This window comes from Callospermophilus lateralis, chromosome 2 (assembly GCF_048772815.1).
Source record: "Callospermophilus lateralis isolate mCalLat2 chromosome 2, mCalLat2.hap1, whole genome shotgun sequence".
In the NCBI taxonomy this organism is placed as follows: Eukaryota; Metazoa; Chordata; class Mammalia; order Rodentia; family Sciuridae; genus Callospermophilus; species Callospermophilus lateralis.
In genome coordinates, this window is record NC_135306.1 from 53,089,089 (window position 1) to 53,111,215 (window position 22,127).

At 34.1% G+C, this 22,127-nt stretch overlaps 1 protein-coding gene across 2 annotated transcripts in view; it reads right to left on the reverse strand.

Moving 5' to 3' along the window:
* Positions 1–22,127, reverse strand: part of Ccdc171 (coiled-coil domain containing 171) — a 382,832-nt gene that overhangs the window by 52,023 nt on the left and 308,682 nt on the right. For both annotated transcript variants that reach the window (XM_076843419.2, XM_076843418.2), the window contains exon 24: positions 4,068–4,220. In XM_076843419.2, the coding sequence (XP_076699534.1) occupies positions 4,068–4,220 (153 nt within the window). The remainder of the gene's footprint in view (positions 1–4,067; positions 4,221–22,127) is intronic.

Genomic DNA, 22,127 nt, shown 5'->3' on the forward strand with positions numbered 1-22,127 from the left:
TCACCTGGATCCTATTCTCTTCCACTCTTGCCTAATTCTTACCTAATTTTCAGATATTAGCCCAAGCATCACTGACCCTAAAAAGGTTTTTACTCATATGTTAGCTCCTTCATTTAAAAATATAAAAACAAAAAAACCTTATCCATCTAAGCTCTTTCCTTTCAATACATGATCTTGGTTAGTGATTATAGATTAATTAGTGTGATTATATAAAAAAATATTACTTCCACTACTTTATTTTAAGTAACCTGAACGAGAACAAAGATTTTCTGTTTTGGTTCACATGCTGTCCTCTAGACTAGAATTGTGCCCACCATAGAGTAGATGCTCAATAAATTCTGAATTAATGGATAAAGAATTAAACCAAACACAAAGAAGACAGTGTACAAGTCAGAAGTCTGGGAGTCAAAAAAGGGAAAGCAGACAATAAATGAAACAAAAGAGAGAAGTATTTAAAGATGATGCAGTTAAAAGCTTCCTATGTTGCAGAAGGGTTGAAAGGGATGAGAAGGAACTAATGCATAGAGCAAGCATAAAATTTTGGTAACCTTTGAGAAAATAATTTCAGCAAAAAGATATAGACTCAAAGACCATAGGGAAGTAAAGCACAGGAGTAAATGGAAGGCAAGCATATAGAAGCAGCAAGTACTTTTTAATAACATGTTAATAAAAGCAGAAGAAAATGGGCCACATAAAAATAGGCCCAAGAGCTAAACTGTGGAAGCAACCTAAATGCCCTTCAATAGATGAATGGATAAAGAAACTGTGGTACACATACACAATGGAATATTACTCAGCATTAAAAGAGAGGCATTTGCAAGTAAATGGATTGAGTGGGAGACTATCTAGCTAAGTGAAATAAGCCAAATCTCAAAAACCAAAGCCCGAATGTTTTCTCTGATAAGCAGATGCTGATCCATAATGGGGGTGGTGGTAGAGGTTAGGGAAGAATGAAGGAACTTTGGATTGGGCAGAGAAGAGTGAGGGGAAGGGAGGGGTCTGGGGTGGGGTGAGTGGTGGATTGAGACAGACATTATTACCCTATATACATGCATGATTGCACATCCAGTGTGCCTCTGCATCAGGTAAAACCAGAGCAATGAGAAGTTGTGCACCATTTGGGTACAATGTGTCAAAATGCATTCTTCTGTCAGGTATAACTAATTAGAACAAATTTTTTAAAAAAATAGCAGGGAGTTCAGTCGCTGGAATATACTGATGTAACCAAGTAGAGGAGTTACACACTGAAGGCTACAGGAGAAAGCAGAACAAAACAACAAAGCTTGCCACGGAAAGTGTTAGCTTATAAATAATCTTTTCCCAGGGTGATGATGCAAAAAATTACTTTCTAGAATGATAATGGTGATTAAAATAAGAGTTGGCTTTTTTTTTTCTTCGACTACTCACTAAAAGCAAGGTGAAAGTCCAAAGCACTTCAACATTTTTCATTAATTCTCCCAACATCTCTGTTAGGTAGCAGTATCACTGTGCCCACTTTACAGATGAAAACCCTGAGAATCTAGGCCACGTGGTTAGCAACTAACAGAACTGAAATCTTAATTCAAACCTATGTAACTTATATAGCACACACTATAAGTGAGTTAACCTAATTTTCACTCCTTCCTAACTCCCTGTCCCTTGATTCTTTATAGCTACAGGTAACCACATGATCTTTTTGAAACTAATAGAACATAAATAGAAATATACTTGGAGCTTCTTTAGAAGTTCTTCTCTCCTTTATAAGTAGATAAATCTTTAAATACATGAAAAAAATTATTTTTAAAAGGTAAAGTATATGTTTTTAAAAGGCAGATATATGAATATGCTGAAAGTATTTATGTATCATATATTGCTATACTGTTCCATTATTCTGATTTGATGGAGTGGCAGAGAAATTACATAAAAAAATGGAGCCACTAAACTAATGAAAACAGCCACCTACAACTTCTAGACTTCTTGCTATGTGAGAAAAAAATTCTCCACTTTTTAAAGTCATGTTAGTTTTCAATGGTTTATGCGTGAGAGTATTCCTAGTAGATGCAACCCCACAGCCCATGCTCTTACACAAACAATACTGCCTCTCATCTATGAAATTCAGAGCAAGGCCTGATCTTCTTCCTTAGAGAGTTCTTAAGACATTCAAGTCAGAAAATACATATACAAATGTCTTGAAAAATAAAAATTATCATACAAATTTATTATTACTTTAGAAATAGTGATTCTCAGCTAAGGGAGGAGACAAGAGAGCATACATCCTGTAGACTAGGCAGCGTTCTCCTAGGAGGATACCTTAGAACCTCCTGGGGGGATTTTTTTCACATCACAGGTAGCTTCTCTTGAGAATAACTGCCAGGATGGACAACCTCTTACAAATAAGATAATGAGCAAATCCTACAGACTTATTCAGAATGGAAAAATGACTGAAAAGTAGAATTTTGTTATGATAGTGAGGTATATTAAACACTTTTTCATGACTACAGTAGCATAATTATAGGTAAAGAAAATTTAAACTGATGGAGAAACAATTTCTGTCAAGTTTTGCCTTTCTTGAAATACAAGTCATTTTTATATGAATAATAGTAACAAGCAATGAACAATAGTACAACCCAACAAAGCTGACAAAATCTAAACAGTAGAACATAATGTTAACCAATGGGACCAGAGAAATAGCAGGAATAAATGTGCAATATTTCAGAGAGAAGCTAGAATAAATTCAAACACTCAAGTTTTTTAGTTTCTTCATTATTTTAATTTTTCTTGGTGGACTTCAAATTTACTGATCTCTCATTGGGAAATTAATAAAGTTATTTAAAAGTGGAACACACATCTCAGGTCCCAATAACTGTCTTTTTTTACACTTATTAGAAAATTATTAGTATTTTGAATTCAATAAATATGTGTTCAAATATATGTTGAAATATAGGCCAGATTGCTTTTGGCACTGTTATACCTTCACACCAGTGAAGAAAGCACCCATGACTACTTGTCTTTATGGAACTTATCTGGTTTTCTATTGAGGATAGGAAACAAACAGATAATAAGCAAATAAATAAAATATGGAGGGTTAGATGGGCATCACAGGGAAAAAGAGAGACAGAGACAGAGAGTTTGTGAGGCAATTGAGAGGAGGGCTGGTGGCTGTGATTTTAAATACCCTGATCACAAAGGCTTCCTTGGGATGCTGACATTTGAGTTAAGACTTGCTGTGGGTGAAGAACCAAACCAAAACTATACATCTATTTGGAATTAGCGAGGTCAACCCTATTCTCTTGAATGTTATCATTTGAAATAGGTCAATAGTTAAATGGCAAAATGATAACTGTTTTTCTTACAAGTCACCCTGAGCCACTGTAATCAAACCTAAAAAGGAAAAGAGACATTCTAATTATTGGTAACCCTCTGAATCTCAATGTTGACATGTCTGCCTTTTGAGAAAAAAAGTTTAAATGTTTATTTCATTCCTTTATGTTACAAATGTATTCATTTTTTAAAAACTCCCCAAACACGTATTTCAAATGTAGAAATTTTTTTTTAATCTTAAATGAGTCCAAATTTCATCATGGACTAAAATTTTAAGACATAAAATGAGTACTGAAACTGAATTTTAATCATATAGATGAATCACAACATGCATCTTTAGCTAGGCATGTATTATGGATAAGTCTAGTTTTCTACAGAGAATAATCACATGTTCTAATTACCATTTTGGTTATACGCATAATTAATAATATTCTGTCTTAATGGGACACACTGAATCTTCAGACAGTTGCAGCTTTAACTATGCATACTGCCAAATCCAACTGTCAGCTGTACTGGCAAACACAAAGGAATCTTGATGTAGTGTTTTAGCATTGATAACAATATGCATATCTTTAAAAACGATACAATGGGAAAATTAATTGCTTTTCTTCCCTCAAATTTTTCTCTACACTAATTTTATGTTGCTTGATCGATCATTTAACCTAAATTATACATATTGGCAAGTGATCTTCTAAGCAATAAAAAGATAAATGCAAATGTGATCCAATATCCAAAGAAGAGAAAAATATTGTTATACAAGAACTTACTGTTTGTAAATTTTCATTTTCACGTAAACAAGCTGTGTGAAGCTCTGATTTCAAGGTTGCAATGTGACTTCGATGAGATGTCATTTCCTTCTCTAATGTAATGATTCTAGAGCTTGCAAGCTGGTAGACATCCATGAAACTTTTAATCATAGCCTTAAGAAATAAAAACAGTGTCACATATAATTCAAATAAAGCTGTCCCCAAAGGATAATTTCCATAATTTGAAAGAAAAATCATTAAAATTTTAAAATAAACAACTTTTCATCTTTCTTGAAAATAATAAAGCTAAACCTCACATTTTAAGTTGAAAACAGTGACTATTTAAGAAAGTTTGGGAGAAAATAATTGAGACTTCCTTCCAGAGTATTTATTTAAATAAGATGTACTTTGATCTATTGTACTTAAAATTTAGAATGCAGTTTTAAAAGGTGGCACACTTATTTTCTGTAGTAAAGTTAAATTCACTTGTAATTTGACCTAAATTTCAATCTTAAAAAAGACACAATACATGGATATACAAACAAGACATTTCAAAATGAGCTGAGTTAGTAAAACTTTCAATATACCTACAAAATAAAAATTTTGAACAAAAAAGAACTAGAATAATCCTATGACTTTTTAAAAGAGTAAATAATGTGACTCCTATATTGAAGGAAAGGCATAATTATATTCACTCATAGAACAAAGAAATATCTTCACATTATGCTATATACAATAAAATAAATATGTAAGCAAATGCTGGTAACTTATTATTTCCCCTAAATCATGCAATATTGGGGGGATTGGTGAACCTCTGTATCATCCTTCTAAAGCAACCTGCAATAATTTTTTAAGTCCAAGGGATACTATTATGCTTTTTAAAAAACGTATTTCAAAATACCTTATATATCAAAATAAAGTCAAACATTTCAAAGACAATTTCAAAGTGATATTATTTATAATAAAAATATGTTCCTACTCCTATCACAATTTTTACAATAGAATTTGCAAATTACTTTCAATCTGAAGATTTGAATTGGGAAAGTTTTGACAAACTAGATATTGAGCAATTTTGAATGCATGTGAACAAATAGAAATAGTACATAAAATGTCTGAGAAACAAAAGTAGGTTAGCTACTTGCAGATAGTAATTTTTTAAAAATTCAGACCTTTTTACCTAATAAATTCCTATTTGCCTTAAAAATTCCAGCTCAAGACACCATGTTTTTCAAGAACCCTCTTCAGAGCCCCCCAATAAGCAGAGTTAATTTCTCTTCAGGTTCTCTGTGGGTCCTTCATGCTTGATTTTACAATTGCATTTATTGCTCTGGCAGAAATTTATTAGTTTACATGCAAACTCATGCAAACTTCTTTACCAGGCTGAAGAGTTCCTTAAGGTCGTATACTGTGACTACAAATGTCTATATCCTCAGGGATAAGAGTGGCTGACAGTGAGTGCTTGTTTGAATAAATGCCTAGATTGATGAATGTTTTGAAGAATGAATGAATGAATGAAAAATTAGAAAAGATTAAAAACTGCAAGCCACATATTGGCCTAAAATACCTGTGGAAAAGGATGAAGGTATCTGGGAAAACATAATCTTAATGCTCAATCTAATGAATAAGTTATTAACCGTAACTTTGTTCAAGTTGAAAGAAAAGCAGACTATGGGCATAAAAGTCCACGAATGTGAATTCTACTGCCCAACACTAAATAAGCACAATACGACCTCATGCTTAGGGCATCTCACATGTCCTAATCTACTCTACTTAGAATCACTTCAAGGTTAGGTTTATAGCTAATATTAACAAAGTATTTCCTTGGGTCTCAAAAGTATGTAAAAATCAAAAACTATCCAATCACATCTGCTTCTTCCTACATCACCTCTCTCTCCATTCTTACAAATTCATCTATCTTCTCTATTGAGATATGGATCAGGAACACAAGCCTGATTTTTTTTTTTAATTTTCTGGTCTTCACTCTGCCACATTCATAGGTCTGTGTTGCCAAACAATCTCTCTGAGCCTCTATCTCCTCCCTCAACATATAAAATAGGAAGAAAGGTCATTTTCTTATCAATTTCCAAAACTCTTGTAAGGCTCAAATAATTAAAATAGTCAATGTTTGTTAGATTCAAATGAACTATTACTGCAGTCCAGTAATTAGAGTAGATATTTTTTAATCTAGTTTCTCAGAGTAAAACAAAGGAGATTATCCAAGATCACAATTAGTTACATGTTGGTCAGGATTCAAAATAAACATAAATACATACATACATACATATATAATATTTATACACATACATATATATATACACACACACACATACTTTCTTTTAACCCTTCAATTATATGGCATCCAAGAAAGCCCTATAAAAGTGATTATTGCATTTTATTGCATTATTATTATATTTTTTAATTCTCCAGTAAAATCTTAATAAGACAATCTATGATAGGTGATTCTCATATTATGTATGCTCTTGTTGCATAAGTACATAATATCTATAAGTGGCTGAAAGCATGCATAAATGCTTGTTGAATGAAAATCAGGAAGTACCCTCCTATCAGTGATAAGCTCTGGATCACTATTTCACTTTAAGTGATGCGAGAACTGGCATTTAATATTTTAGTTTAAAACAGTGTAATATTTTAAAAGTTATCCACTTCCTAAGTTTATAGGAACACATCTCCTGAATTCTTATGTACATGATATTCTAAAAGGAAAAAATAATACAATATTCCTTGAGAACTCTTTCAAAAAGTAGTTTTTAAGAAATAACATCAGGGGCTGAGGCTGTGGTTCAGTGGTACAGCGCTTGCCTACTAGCATGTGTGAGGCATGGGGTTCAATTCTCAGCTCCGCATATAAGTAAATGAATAAAATAAAGGTTCATTAATCTAAAAAAAATAACCTCAGAAGTGCCATTTGGTGGGCAGAACAATAGTGGTAATTATTTTGGCTCCTTTCTTGTTCTACTTTTAATAACAAAATTCTAATATTGTTTAGTTATTTGCTTAAGATATAGAACCTTAAACATCTAAAATCTTTTTAAAGCAGTATTTCATTTGAAAGATGAAAGCAATTTTATATAATGTGTACTGTAAGATATTTTCTCAAAACAGCCAAGTCTAGTAACTACTCCAAAAAGCATATTTCATGGTACTTCTTTAGTCACCTTTTTTGCCACAGCAACTAAAATACCTGACAAAGAATAATTAGTAGAGGAAAAGTTTATTTGGGGGCTCACAGTTTTAGAGGTCTTAGTCCATAGAAGGCCAAATCATTCCTCAGGGCTTAGGGTAGGCAGAACACCACAGCAGAAGAGTGTGGCAGAGGAAAGCAGCTGGCAACATGACACCAGGGAGCAGAGAGTAAGTTCTGCTCAAATAGGACAAAATACATACCCCAAAGGTACACACCCCTCCAGGGACCCACCTTCTCTAGCCATACCCTACTACCTAGAGTCACCACTCAGTTAATCCCTATCATGGGATAAACACACTGATTGGTTTAAGGCTCTCATACCCCTTGCACTGTTTCACACATGAGCTTTTGGGGTTACCTCACATCTAAACCATAACAGTACTAATGTGTAAAAACATACTACATTTTTCTAGCACTAAAAACTCCTTCAAAACTGGACAGTATGTAGGATCACTGATCTTTGAGGAATTAAGAATACTAACTTCCAGTATTAAAAAGTGATTCAAACTATGTACTAAAGAATGATGGTGAAAAATTCAACATTTTAATACCAAAGAAAGGTACTAAGTTGATAGAAGATATGGAATTAACAATCTGAATCCAGTGAAGGGATGTGAGGAAGAGGAGTAAGCATCTAATGACTCTTGTATCAATCCCCAAAAGTCTAATTCTTCACAATCTATCCTGCTCCATGTAAAAACATCATGTTTTACATCAGGAAATGACTACAGAAGAGTATGAGATTGTGTATAGCATACCCAGAACTTGAGAACTTATCCAGTGTCATCCTTGTCCCTAGGGATTTCGACTATGCCCTGCAATGAGATCTAGTTATATGAGAAACAGAACAAGAGAGAGTTTCTGGAAAAGAGCAGGCTTCAGAGAGAATCCATAATATTTATGAGAGAATCTAAACACATAAAATTCCACTCCTATGTATTTTAAGAAAAAATATATGTGCTTTTAAATTTTTAAAAATTCTGAGATGTAAAAAAGTGAAAGTCATTTGAGAACTTGAACATTATTTACCCAACTTATTATGCATGTATCATGATGCAGTTTAGACTGACTTCAAAACTGAACATCAGGGGAAATAAGATCATTGAGAACCTGATGTTAAGAGGAGAAATTAATAAAAAATATAATGTCTAGATGCCAAAATATTAAATCTTTTACCAACATTGTTGAATAAATAACTGAAAAGCAAAACCTCTGAATTTTCACTTTAACTTATAAATTACAGACATACTTCATTGTTATGTAATCTATGAAAACATTGAGTAAAACAGATATGCCAAATATAGTCAATATGTAAAACAATAAATTTCCATTAAATGGAGATATTAGTTCCTATTTATAAAGATTTTATAGAGGGGCTAGGGATATAGCTCAGTTGGTAGAGTGCTTGCTTTGCATGCACAAGGCCTGTGTTCAATCCCCAGCAACACACACACACACAAAAAAAGATTTTATAGAAATTAAATAAAATTAATATATAAAAAGACCTTGAACTACATAGTGCATAGTAAACACTCAAGTAAATGTTAGTTGCAAATAATAGCACCAAATTAGGAAAATTAGTATTTCAACTCATAGAAGAAAGATTCAATGATTTTGAAGGGTATGATTATTGGATATAGTACAAAGTATTTTAAATATAATACTTTCTGTACATAGTAAATTCAGGGGAAAAAATTGTTTAGGGTCTAATGAAGAGCATTTTGCTGCATCAAAAATTCTCATTGATAATTGAACAATTACTATTTATGATGTCATTCCTAAGGAAGAAAGTCTCAAATGATAACATGGTTGTAGTTTTAGTATCAAATTTCATTCATTGGCATCTGGAATTTAAAAGGACAATTCATTACTTCATTATTTACCAAAATGTTGCTCTGATAAGGTTACTCATGTAGTAGTCTTAATTTCATTCCAATACTTTTATAAAATTTTATAAATGTAGAATACAGCAGAATATGAGACTTAAGGTACTTCTTACTAGTTGTCTGTAGAAGCAACTGTGAACCCCATCAAGTTCCAGTCTAAGATCTGAAATTAGGACTCATGACATTTATTCTAATACAAAGTTGTGTAGGAAAAAATATATCAGGATGGCACATTACCATTCACCTCCTTTGTCACATAAAATGCTCTGTCGTGGAATCATGTGAATGTGTGTATAATGTGTTCATAAAAGCTACTAAGAAGGGGCTCAGGATGTGGCTCAAGTGGTTGCGTGCTCGCCTGGCATGCATGAGGCACTGGGTTCGATCCTCAGCACCACATAAAAATAAAATAAAGATATTGTGTCCATCTAAAACTAAAAAATAAATATTAAAAAATATTAAGGAGATGATGATAGATTAAAAAAAAAAGTTACTAAGAAATGCTATCAGGGATGAGGTATATTCAGTGTAGAGTACTGGCTTAGTATAAGCAAGGCCCTGTGCTTGATCTCAAGCATCACACACATGCACAAAAATTAATAAGTAAAAAAATAGAAATCTTTCCATGAAGAAAAATTCAAGAAATAGAAACTAGAAGGTACCATATTTTATTTCTTCAGTCTTATATTGATGGACACTTAGGGGAAAAAATCCAAAATTTTGGAAACATTTCCAGACAACTATTTCATAATGCTTTCTCTGTAAAACTTCAATACAGTATTTAGTTATTGTTGTTAACAAATGTCACTTTACAGTGAGGTGAAAAAGTAAGTGTGCGTACCTTAGTCTGTTTTCCACAGCCATAACAAAATGCCACAGACCAGGTGATGTATGAAGAAGAGAAATTCATTTACTTCTAGCTCTGGAGGCTGGAAAGTGCAAGACTGAGGGGGCCACAACCAGTGAAGGCCTTCTTGCTGTATCATAACATGGCGGAAGGGCAAGCAAACACCCACAAGGCAGAAAGAGAAATCACTGGAACTTAAATCAGAAGCCCACTACCATAGTAACCAACCCACCTGAGATAAAGGCCTTAATCCACTCACAAAGGCCAGGCCTCAAGACCTAATCACCTCCTAAAGCTCCCATCTCTTACATCCATCACAAAGGCAATTATATTTCCATATGAGTTTTGAAGGGGACATTCTAGCTGTAACAATATGTTTGGATTTTTAAAAATTGTGACTCTAGAGATTGAACCCAGGAGCTCCCACACTGAACTCCACCTCCAGCTCTTTTTAACTATTTTGAGACAAGGTCTGGTAAAATTGTCCAGGCGGACCTTGAACTTGTGATCCTTGTACCTCAAACTCCCAAGCAGCTGGGATTATAGGTATGTGCCACCTGGCTTAAAATATTTTTGATAAAAATGCTTCTAACAGTTGCCATCAAAAAAAAATTCTACAGATTTGTAACTTATCTTTTTATAAAAGAAAATCACATAATTCATACTCAAGTTCAAAAGTACTATGAAGTACTTTGCCACAAGAAAAACAGTGAACCTTATATACAGGATTTTAAAGACTACTTCTTGTCTCATTTCAAACTGTTATAAAGGCTACTTTATGTAAGTAAGGTAATATAATCTATAAATTCACTTTACCATACAGAGTGTATAAAATAGTTCATGCTGAAATACAAAAAAAAAAAAATGTAAACAAATTGAGTGAGGATGCCATTCTCAGTTTTTTTTTTTTAAGTTGTAGATGGACAAAATTCCTTTATTTTATTTTATTTATTTTTTTAATGTGGTGCTGAGGATCGAACCCAGTGCGCCTCACACATGCCAGACAAGTGCACTACCACTGAGCCACAACCCAGCCTCCATTCTCGGTTCTTCTGCTTTGCAAAATGCTTTCATTCTTCACTTAATATAATTTACACGACACATCGCTATCTAACATATGGACCAGGTGAAGATACCAGTGCCAATCCATAGAAAAGAATTAAGAATTTTATTTCTATTTTATAAGTAAAGGAGCATCCACTTTCTTGCATACTCACTAAGATGCAGATATACTCCCCAAAATAAGTTAAAATGGGGGGGAAATGCAGAACTTTGCTATATATTTCATTGTGCAGTATATCTACTTTTTTAATAGATTGTTTTCAGAGCATTTTAGTTTCACAGAAAAGTTGAGCAGATAATATGGAGTTTCCAGACAACCCAGTCCCTACATGCACAAAGTCTCCTCCACTACAAACATCCCCAACTGGAGTGGTACATTTGTTGTAATCAAGGAACCTACATGGATACATCATTATCATCCAAAGTCCATATTACACTAGGACTCCTGTTTTCCATTTTACCAGTTTGACGAAAGGATGGTGGCATGTATTCACCATTTCGGTATCATACAGAACTCTCACTGCCCCCAAATCCTCTGTGTTTTGCAGATTAATCTTCTTACTCTCTCCATAAATTTTATATTTACTTTTTAATATTTCTCTTGAAACCTTTTTAAATCATGTCTTTTAAAAGTTTCTGTTTTCTGTATTTTATGTTATAAGTTTATTGAACAAAATTTATGTACATACATTATTCAGGAATAAATATATGTATATTGGGGATGCTAGTTCAAAAAAAGAATGTACAATCAAAAACAGTTTGGAGAGCACTTCTTTGTAGCATGAGGTTACTAACTGGAAAAGAATGCAGGAAGCAACAGAGCTAGCTACCAGAGCTGTGCAGTGCAGCAGCAACTGTATTTGTCTCCAGAGACCAAAACAATGAACCAGGACCACGGAGTCAGAATAGCAAGGCAGAGCCTCAAGAAGTCTTCCCAGAAGACAATCAACCAACATGCTGGACCTGGCAACCCCTATGTCCCACCTCTTTCCTTCACACCCAGAGATAAGAGCGACAACAGTCAAAATCTTCATCTACATAATAAGCACAAAAGCAGCACCCACTCTAGCATATCAAATCTACACTGCAGCATAAAAAATTACCACAAACATACCTGCTTAAAACAACACAAACTTTATTATTTGCTAGTTTCCATGGGTCAGGAGCCAGCATATTCTAGCTGGGTTCTCTGGTTGGGGTCTCCCAGGCTGAAATCAAGGTATCAACTGGAGGTACAATCTCACCTGAGATTTATGGTCCTCTTGAAGCTCATTCGAGTTGAAAGAATGCAGGTCCTTATAGTTGTAGAAAAGCTTACTTTTTACTGCTGGCCATCAGCCAGGGTCACTCTCAGGTCCTACAGGTCACCCTCAAGATCTTGCCAAATGATCCTTTCCACTTTCAATGTGGCTGTTTGCTTTCTTCCAGGCCAATAGAAGAGCATCTCTCAGATACTTCACCTTTTTGAAAGGGCTCATTTGATTAAGTCAGGTCCATGAAGGAAAATCTTTTGATTAGTAATATAATCACAGGAACACCATTCATTGTATTATTGATATTGCTTACCCTCTAAGAGAAAGGATTGATTTTACAGTGGATATGCACCAAGGGGAAGAATCTTGGAGACTATCTTAGGATTCTGCTTACTATAACTTAAACAGCACACCTCCAACAGAAATCAAATTTGATCATAGACTTAAAGGTTGATTATTAAACTTAGAAGAAAATATTTTAAAAAAATAGAATCTAAGGCTTGGAGAAGAGTTCTTTAAGAATGACACCAAAACCATGATCCATAAAAGAAAAAAATCAATTAAAAATTAAAAACTTGCTTTGCAAAAAAATCCTGTAACAAAGATTAAACACAAGCTATAGGCAGAGGGAAATATTTGCACACCACATATCTGATAAAGAACTAGTTTCTTGGGCTGGGGATGTGGCTCAAGCGGTAGCGCGGTCACCTGGCGTGCGTAGGGCGCTGGGTTCGATTCTCAGCACCACATAAAAATAAAATAAAGATGAAAGATGTTGTGTCCACTGAAAACTAAAATAAATAAATAAATATTAAAAAGTTCTCTCTCTCTCTCTTTAAAAAAAAACAAACTAGTTTCTAGAAAACAACTCTCAAAATTTAATAGTAAAGAGACACCAATCCTACTAGAAAGTAAGCAAAAGACAAGATACATTCTACCTTCACATTTTACCAAAAAGAACATACAAACGGCAAATTTTACAAAAGAGAATACACTTGGCACAGATAAACACATAAAAAGATTTCCGCGATTACTAGCTATTAAAGCATGCATTAAATCCTCAGTGAAATATCACTAAACATCTATCAGAACAGCTAACAGAAAAATTGTTATATACTAAACACTGGTAAGGAAACCATATGGACTTTGTACGCATTGCTAGTGAGAATGAAATGTTGCACAGTCACTCCAGAAAATAGTTTTACAAAACGAAACATACTTACCTATGGCCCAGCATAGGTAAGTAAATATTCCTGAGCATTTACCCTAGAGCAATGAAAATGTATACCCACACAAAAACCTGCATACAATTGTTCAAAGCAGCTTTATGTGTAATAATCAAAAAATGGAATCCTGGAAGCTCAGAAGGCTGAGTCAGGAGGATTCCAAGTTCGAAGCCAGCCTCAGCACTTTAGTAGGGCCCTAAGCAACTTAATAAGACCATGCCTCAAAAATTTTTTTTAAAAAGGGGGTTGAGAATTGGGGTTGTAGCTCAGTGGTAGAGCACTCGCCTAGTATGTGTGTGGTGCTGGGTTCAATTCTCAGCACCACATAAAAGTAAAATAAAGGTATTATATCCAACTACAACTGAAAAAACAAAACAAAGTATTTAAAAAGGTTTGGTTTAGATCAGTTAGTGTTTTTTGTTTGTTTGGGGCCATACTATTCAGGTTTACTCAGTGAACTCAGGGAGCTGGGGATGTGCTTCAGTGGTTAAGTACCCCTGAGTGCAATCTCTGCTCAAAAAAAAAAAAAAAAAAAATCTAGAAACAACAAAAATATCCTTGAATGGATGAATGATTAAACAAACTGGTACTGGTACATTCACACTAGCAATACTAGTCTCCAATATAAAGGGGCAAACTATTGGATGGATTTCAAGGCATTATACTTAGAAGAAAAAAAAGCCAATCAAATGGGTCACATTCCATACGGTTGCATTCATATACATGGCACAATTATAGAGATAAAAATATTCAGTGGTTTCCAGGAGCTGGAGAGAGGTTATACATATAGGGGATCTTGTGGCGGTATAAAGGTTCTATACCGTGATTATGGTGGTTGCAACATATGATAAAATATCATGGAAGTATATACAAACATTGTTCCCATGTCAGTTTTCCAGACTTGATATTTTCCTAAAGTTCTGTAAGATGTAACACTGGGGGAAATTGGATAAAAGGTACACAGGAACCTCTTGGTACTACCTTTACAACTTCCTGTGAATATGTAATTTCAAAATAAAAATGTAAAAAAATAAAAGTATGTGTATAGTACTCCAACATTTAACTAAAAAGGGAAAATATGTACAAATTTACAGAATACATACATTTTGGAAACAAGCAAGAAAAGTATAAAACATTTTTTTAAAAAAATTTTAATAATACCTAATTATCTTGCAAAGGCCTGACTAGACTAACTAGTCTCCTCTCCATAATTCCTTAAGACTCCCTTTTACAGATCCTTGAATAAAACCACCTAGCATCTTGCTTATCACATTCAACAGTCACGTTGATCAGACACCTGTCTGTATTTCTCACTGCAACAAACAATCCAGCAACATCAGCTACTGAGACTGCAGCACAGCCTCAAAGGTATCAATGTTATCTGAGAGGTATATGCACCCAGCTCAACTCTCAAAGTCAAACTCACACCTCTTCCAAAGTAGATAGAGGAGGGAGATGAATCCCATACTCTGCCACCAGAAATCACCAATGAGTTAGAATCAGTGGGAATCTAAGCTTCACCAAATCGCTTCTCAAAGATATTCTAGCTACTGCTATAGTTCCCATTCCACAGGATTTGCCTGGACCCCAGTTCTAATAAGTTACCACATTATTTGCATAATTTTTCATATTTTTCTAATTCTCACAACAATTCTAAGACTAATATTAGCATCTATATTTTAGCAAAATAAGAATCTAAGGTTTAGTGATGCCAAGTACCTTGTCCAAGGTCACCTAGCTCATAAAAACTGGAAATGGAACTCAAATCCTTCTCTGTTAAACTCCAAAACCCATGCTCATTCTTGTGTTGCAAGTTTTCTGGTTTGGTTTAGATCAGTTAGTGTTTTTTGTTTGTTTGGGACCATGCTGTACAGGTCTTCTCAGTGAATTAAACAACATTAATCTAGGCTTTCCAAGTTTTCATAAAGTTGTGCAGATAATGTACCACAACATTAGCATAATATCAATTGAATCCACCTTCTCTCCTTTATTGATTGAAAAAGATGCAAAGCAAATTATCTTACATTTTGCTATGAAACCAGGATTTTCAAATTTCAAACACACTAATAACAATTACACTACATTGACTCTTAGGTTGCCAAATTTTTTAAGTAACAGAAACAAATATTTCAAATAAAAGAACTTCAGATGATATTTCCCTAGGAACATCATTCTGCAGAAGGTTGTTCAATAAACATTTGTAATGAACAAATGAATCACTATTCTATCCAAATACACTACGTAATTTCTACCCTTCTCCCAAACTCCTTTTGATTCAAGGAAATAATAAATATAATTTAAAAGAAGACTGTTGGCAAGTAGTGCTAATTTAAGTTCTTCTTTTCCTATTCATATCCCTTTAATTTCTTTCATCTAATTGTTCTAGCCAGTGTATCAAGAACTATGTTGAATAGAAGTGGTGAAATAGGGCATACCTGTCTTGTTCCAGTTTTTAGAGGGAATGCCTTCAATTTTTCTCCATTTAGAATGATGTTGACCTGAGGCGTAGGGTAGAGAGTCTTTACAATGTTGAGATATGTTCCTGTTATCCCTAGTTTTTCTAGTGTTTTGAACATAAAGGGGTGCTGTATTTTGTCAAATGGTTTTTCTGTGACTATTGAGATGGTCATATGATTCTTATCTTTTAAGTCTATTGATGTGATGAATTACATTATTGATTTCCGTATGTTGAACCAACCTTGCATCCCTGGGATGAATCCTACTTGACCATGGTGCACAATTTTTTTGATATGTTTTTGTATTTGATTTGCCAGAATTTTATTGAGAATTTTTACATCTATGTTCATTAGAGATATTGGTCTGAAGTTTTCTTTCTTTGATGTGTCTTTGCCTGATTTGGGGATCAGAGTGATACTGACCTCATAGAATGAGTTTGGAAGTGCTGCCTCTTTTTCTACTTCCTGAAATAAATGAGGAGCATTTGTATTCATCTTTAAAGGTCTTGTAGAATTTGGCTCTATATGGTCCTGGGCTTTTCTTGGTTGGTAAGCTTCTGATGGCATCTTCTATTTCATCACTTGATATTTGTTTGTTTAAATTGTGTATATCTTCCTGATTCAATCTGGGCAAATACTATGACTTAAGAAATTTATGGAAAGCAGTATGGAGATTCCTTGGAATTCTGGGAATGGAACCACCATTTGACCAGCTATCCCTCTCCTCAGACTATACCCAAAGGACTTAAAAACAGCATACTACAGAGACACAGCCACATCAATGTTTATAGCAGCACAATTCACAATAGCTAAATTGTGGAGCCAACCTAGATGCCCTTCAGTGGATAAATGGATAAAAAAAAATGTGGCATATAAACACAATGGAATTTTACTCAGCAATAAAAGAGAATAAAATCATGGCATTTGCAGGTAAATGGATGGCGTTGGAGAAGATAATGCTAAGTGAAGTTAGCCAGTCCCAAAAAAAACAAACCAAATGTTTTCTCTGATATAAGGAGGCTGACACTTAGTAGGGTAGGGAAGAGGAGCATGAGAGGAATAGATAAATTCTAGATAGGGAAGACAGGTGGGAGGGAAGGAGAGGGGGCAGGAGATTAACAAGGATGGTGGAATGTGATAGACATCATTATCCAAAGTACATGCATGAAGACATGAATTGGGTGTCAACGTACTTTATACACAAATAGAGATGAAAAATTGTGATATATATGTGTAATAATAATTGTAATGCATTCCACTGTCATTTTTTTAAATCAATAAAAAAAATAAAAATAAAAGAAGACTGTTGGATTTGTTTAATAGGAAAAAATTAAGTTTAGAAATCATAGCAAATCATGTTATCCACACAATAGAAGACTATATTGAAGGAAAGAAAAAGAAGGTCGAGTATGTTTGATTGACTTATACATGTAAACTGATAACATGTTGTGCATCCCTCTGTAGCCTATCAGGACCTAGTAATCCCTCCGTAGCCTATCAGGACCTAGTATCATCAGTAAAGGACAATACAGCAAAAACAAAGACAGTGATATGCCAGATCATGGCCAGGCAGGATTAGCGCACCTATGTAACTCATAAATCCTTATTTTTAATGAGTTTGTGCATGTTGGTTATATATACATATAGCTGGAATGTGGCTTAGAGAAGTTATATTCCATTTCCATTTTACCTATTAAGACTAGGAAAGTCTTTTATCTTTCCATACCTGGAAAATTGCCAAAAGGAAAATGACCTTCTTTTCATACAGAAACTAGGATTTTGGTAAACTGAGGGATTTTCTATCTACAGAATATTTTTCATCCCTAGATAGCCCATTTTGAGTGCTAAATGTACTAGGGTTTGTTTTAAGGTACACGTTCTAAAATTTTACTCCCTGGCCACTTCGGTCCACTTAAGTCTGTACACCTATATAAATTATGTTTTAAAAACTATGTGCAACTAGATAATTAAGACAGTGTACACTATACTGAAAGGCTTTTTAGTGGTGATGGGAACAATAAGGGGAGTATGTTTCAGATTATTAGAAGAGAAAACATTGTTGCAGAAGTACAGCCTCCTTAGCAAAGCAAAACTGAAAATAGTAAGCTGATCTGATGCAAAGTTGCATGGAGTTAGCTATGTTTTTGTTGGTGTTATTTTATATAAGAAAAAAAGAGAAACCAAGTTTATTCTCCCCTTTTTGGCATTTGAAATGGCCCCAGACTTGACTTATCCCATCACTCAAAATTTTTACTGGCACCATCTTTGAAGGATGTAAATATAGTAGCTTTTCAGGTATGAGAAGGAGCCTCGTGGGAAACCATATTCAGCAGAGTTGCAGAATATTTTTCAATAGACTTTTTAAAAATGATGCTTTCTTTTTATCTTGTTTAGACTCTAAACTTTTTTTCTGGCCTCCACTCAACCATGGCATATACAACTTAAATGTGCCAAAAATAAGACCAACTCTTTTTCAAATATGTTACTTCCAACCACAATTGAATCAAAGCCAATTTTAAGGTTAAGTGCAGCTATTAGATTGATGGTGATTACTGTTCCTATTATGCTACAGGTTACCATAATAAAAGACCAAAGGGATGACATGTAAAAAGAAATAACATGTTGGTTTCCTGCAAAAATATGGAAAATGGATCAAGAGAATAATTGAACACTAGGAAAAAAATAAAATTTCCTACTGGAAACCATTGTACATGGACACGAAAATCATAAAAAGCAAGAGTAATTCTGAGAAAAATTCAAAGAGCAATGAGTTTCTCTGAGGATAATGGTAGATCAATAACAGAAGCAGCAACAACAATAATAATAAATTGCCTTGCTTTAGGGACCTAAAAACTTAAGATGTCTACAAGATGCTTGTTATATAAATTATAGAATTGCCACTGCAAAATAGGACCTGATAAAATAAGATTAGTGTAGTCACTGAATAATAGCATTAATTGTGGACCACAGGAAACAGTAAAGAAGCATGATTTTGTTACTTAAGCTCTCCATTACAATAAAAATACATTATTATGGCTACAATTTCTTGAGCACCTGCTATGCTTTGAAACCATTACAAGTTTTACAATGAAGAAGATTATCAGAGCTGCTTTGGATTCTACTGACACAGAGATAAGACATACTATATGGTATGAGTATACCAGATGAATTTATTTAATTTTAATGGAATTCAAGCTATCTCTGTCCAAATATCAAAATCATAACAGATAACACTGATATGTTATATGTTCAAAAATTCATATGAACTTTTGATATCTAAGAGTAGACTCCTTGGAGATCTGTTACTTTGTTCTCTTATTAAGCAATCTATAGACATTATTCAAAGGAAAATCTCTGTTTACACTAAATAAAGTATGTGCAAATCTGAGCACATTTTGGTCTTCTCCAACAGCATGTATAATCTCTTACCTTCACACAATCTTTGAAAAGTAGGAAATATTTAGGAACTAAGGCTCAGAGTCCGTAAATAACTCTCTTAAGGACACACTGCTAATAAGTGTTAGAAATCAGGGGTCCATCTGGTTCTAAACCCCTTACTTTTCCTCAGCATGCCTTTATAAAGGGCAACAGCAGAGAAAAAACCTGTTTATTCATTAATTTATTCAACCAAAATTATTGATTACCTATTATGTTCTAGGTTCTGAGAATACAATGATAAGGAAGTCAAAGTCCTGACCTCCTGGATCTCACATCCTGGGGAGGAACAGATTAATTGCAAATATATCATGTCATGTGTGTGAAGGAAAGTAAGCAGAGTTAGTGCTACAGAGCACGAAGGGAAGCTGTTTTACCAAGTGATGAGCAGAAGGCTTCTATGAGGTGACGGCGAAGCAAAGACATGCCCAATTGGAAGAATGGAGCTTCAAGAAGACTGGGGCAAAGGCTTACCAAGTAAAGGGACCAGTGAGCACAGAGTCTCTGAAATGGAACTGTGCTTCCTATGTTCAAGTTACAGCCAAAATTAGTGTCACTTCACTCAGGAAGCAGATGGAGAAGGTTAGGAAATGAAGCTAGAGTGTGGCAAGACCCAGGTCATAAAGAGCCCAAGACCAACATGAAAAGTTTGGGACTTATTTTAAAGGTAATGAAAAGTCACATAGCTGTAACTGAAAAGAGGAATGGCAACCTCTGGTTTACATTTTTTAATCTGGGGAAATAATACATTTTAAATTTTCATATTTAAAGTGGGCAGATAAATCACCAATAGTAGAATATGTCCTCAAAAAAGGTCAAATGCCAGTTATTTCGAAAAGAAACAGTTTTTGGCAGAGGAGGATGTGAAACAAGGTTTGTGATATATTCAGGCCCTTTCCCAATCTTTCGCTTCCAAAGGCTCACAGAATGGTAGAGCCTGTTTTGTTCCTCCTGTTGTAGGAATGTTAACACTGAGGTTTTCTTTTTCTTTTTCTTTTTTTTTAATTCCTCCTCCCTGCATGCTCATTCATCCTCTGTCATCCCAGTCCATCATATATTCACATAGAGCTAGAGAAGGAGTTCCATTCATACTTGTTCAGCTTGATTAAATTAAGAACAGATAATATTGCTATGGTTCGTCATTTTAGAGCTAGGGGACTTTCAATTTCAGTAATAGACTATTTTTAGAGTGCCTATTTAACCCCTTTAACAGACATCTGGGGCTTAATAAAGGACACTTTAAATCCCTGCAATCTCTTTCTGATTTATACCTTTTGTGAACTGAACAAAGTGATAACCAGTACTTCCCAGGTGTCTCTTTCATAATCAACCTACAAAGATCCAACTGCTTTTGTCAAATTTGATAGCATACTAAAGACAGATTCTAATTTTGACCTTTTAGAGGTTCAGTAAATAAATCTAGTGTTAATGCAAAGAGAAATATTATAGAAATAAAGAGTTTATGAGGAGTCAAGAGCTAGTTCACTATCAAAGAAAAACTGCTCAGTCTATTATTTAAAAACAAACTTTTCATAAAATGCATTTAATCTAAGCTACTGACACAGTAAATAAATTCATGCATACATACACGTTGACTCCTTCACCTTTCTTCTTTTACATCAAACCGTTAAATTTATTTAGGAATTGCAGCAAAATACGTGCATAATTGGTTTCTTTACATTAATTTGGATAAAAGTGCTAAAGGACTTTTAGCTGGAATTCTATAAGAATTTGATGCATTTGTTTGTGCTTTACTTAAATCTAATGTAAACAAGTTTAAAAATCCTGAAAGAAAAGCAAATTGGTAAAGAAACAGGAAATACTTTATGTCTTTATTAAGAACCCATCATTTTATCACTTGTTCCATTGTGATTTTTATATAATAGAGCAAGTAGCTTGGGAATCTGCATGTTTCAGTCAAGTTGGTCATCTGCTTCAATAATCTTGATAATTCCTACTCTACAGCAAAATTTATTAAAGTATGTTCAACCATATTACCCTGAAACAATATTGATACCATTTTGGTTTTTGAAATAGCTTTACTGAGGTATAGTTGATCTAAAAAGAATTTTTCAAATTTAATGTATAGCCATTTTTGGTTTTGTTTTTGGTTTTGCTTTTTTTATTTTGCCATCTCAAAGACTAATCAGTTCCAAGGTGCTTTCTGATATTCAACTAAAGCAACTAATTTATTTTCCATACGTTATGAAGGAATAAATAATGACTGCCATGAAACCTAATTGAGACCATAATTTATTTGCAATATCATAGAGCTTAAGTAGTCAAGAAGAACCTTACCAATATTCTAACTCAAAAACAAACAAAAAAAGCTTACATTGAAATAACAGTATGTGTCATTTGTGTGAAATCTGTTTTAAAATGCTAGTTCGTTTCCCACAATCCCTTATCTGAAATCCTTGGAATCAGATGTGATTCACAGTTCAGGCTTTTCAGTTTGGAAATATGGGGAATATTTCATATATTAAATAAATCAGAAAATAAGCAGCACAGTCTAATCAAAAACATTCTACAGCAAACCGTTTGAATAATTACATTGAGGGGGATAAACTGAGACTTTAAAGAGCCTTGTGTAGTAAGTTCTTCTCAGGTTTTGCCACAAAATGGGAGCAGGTCTGATTTAGCCTCCACTTCATCAGTTTTTAAAGTATTTGAAATTTCAGGTGTGGGACTGTGGGCCTGAATGATAAAAA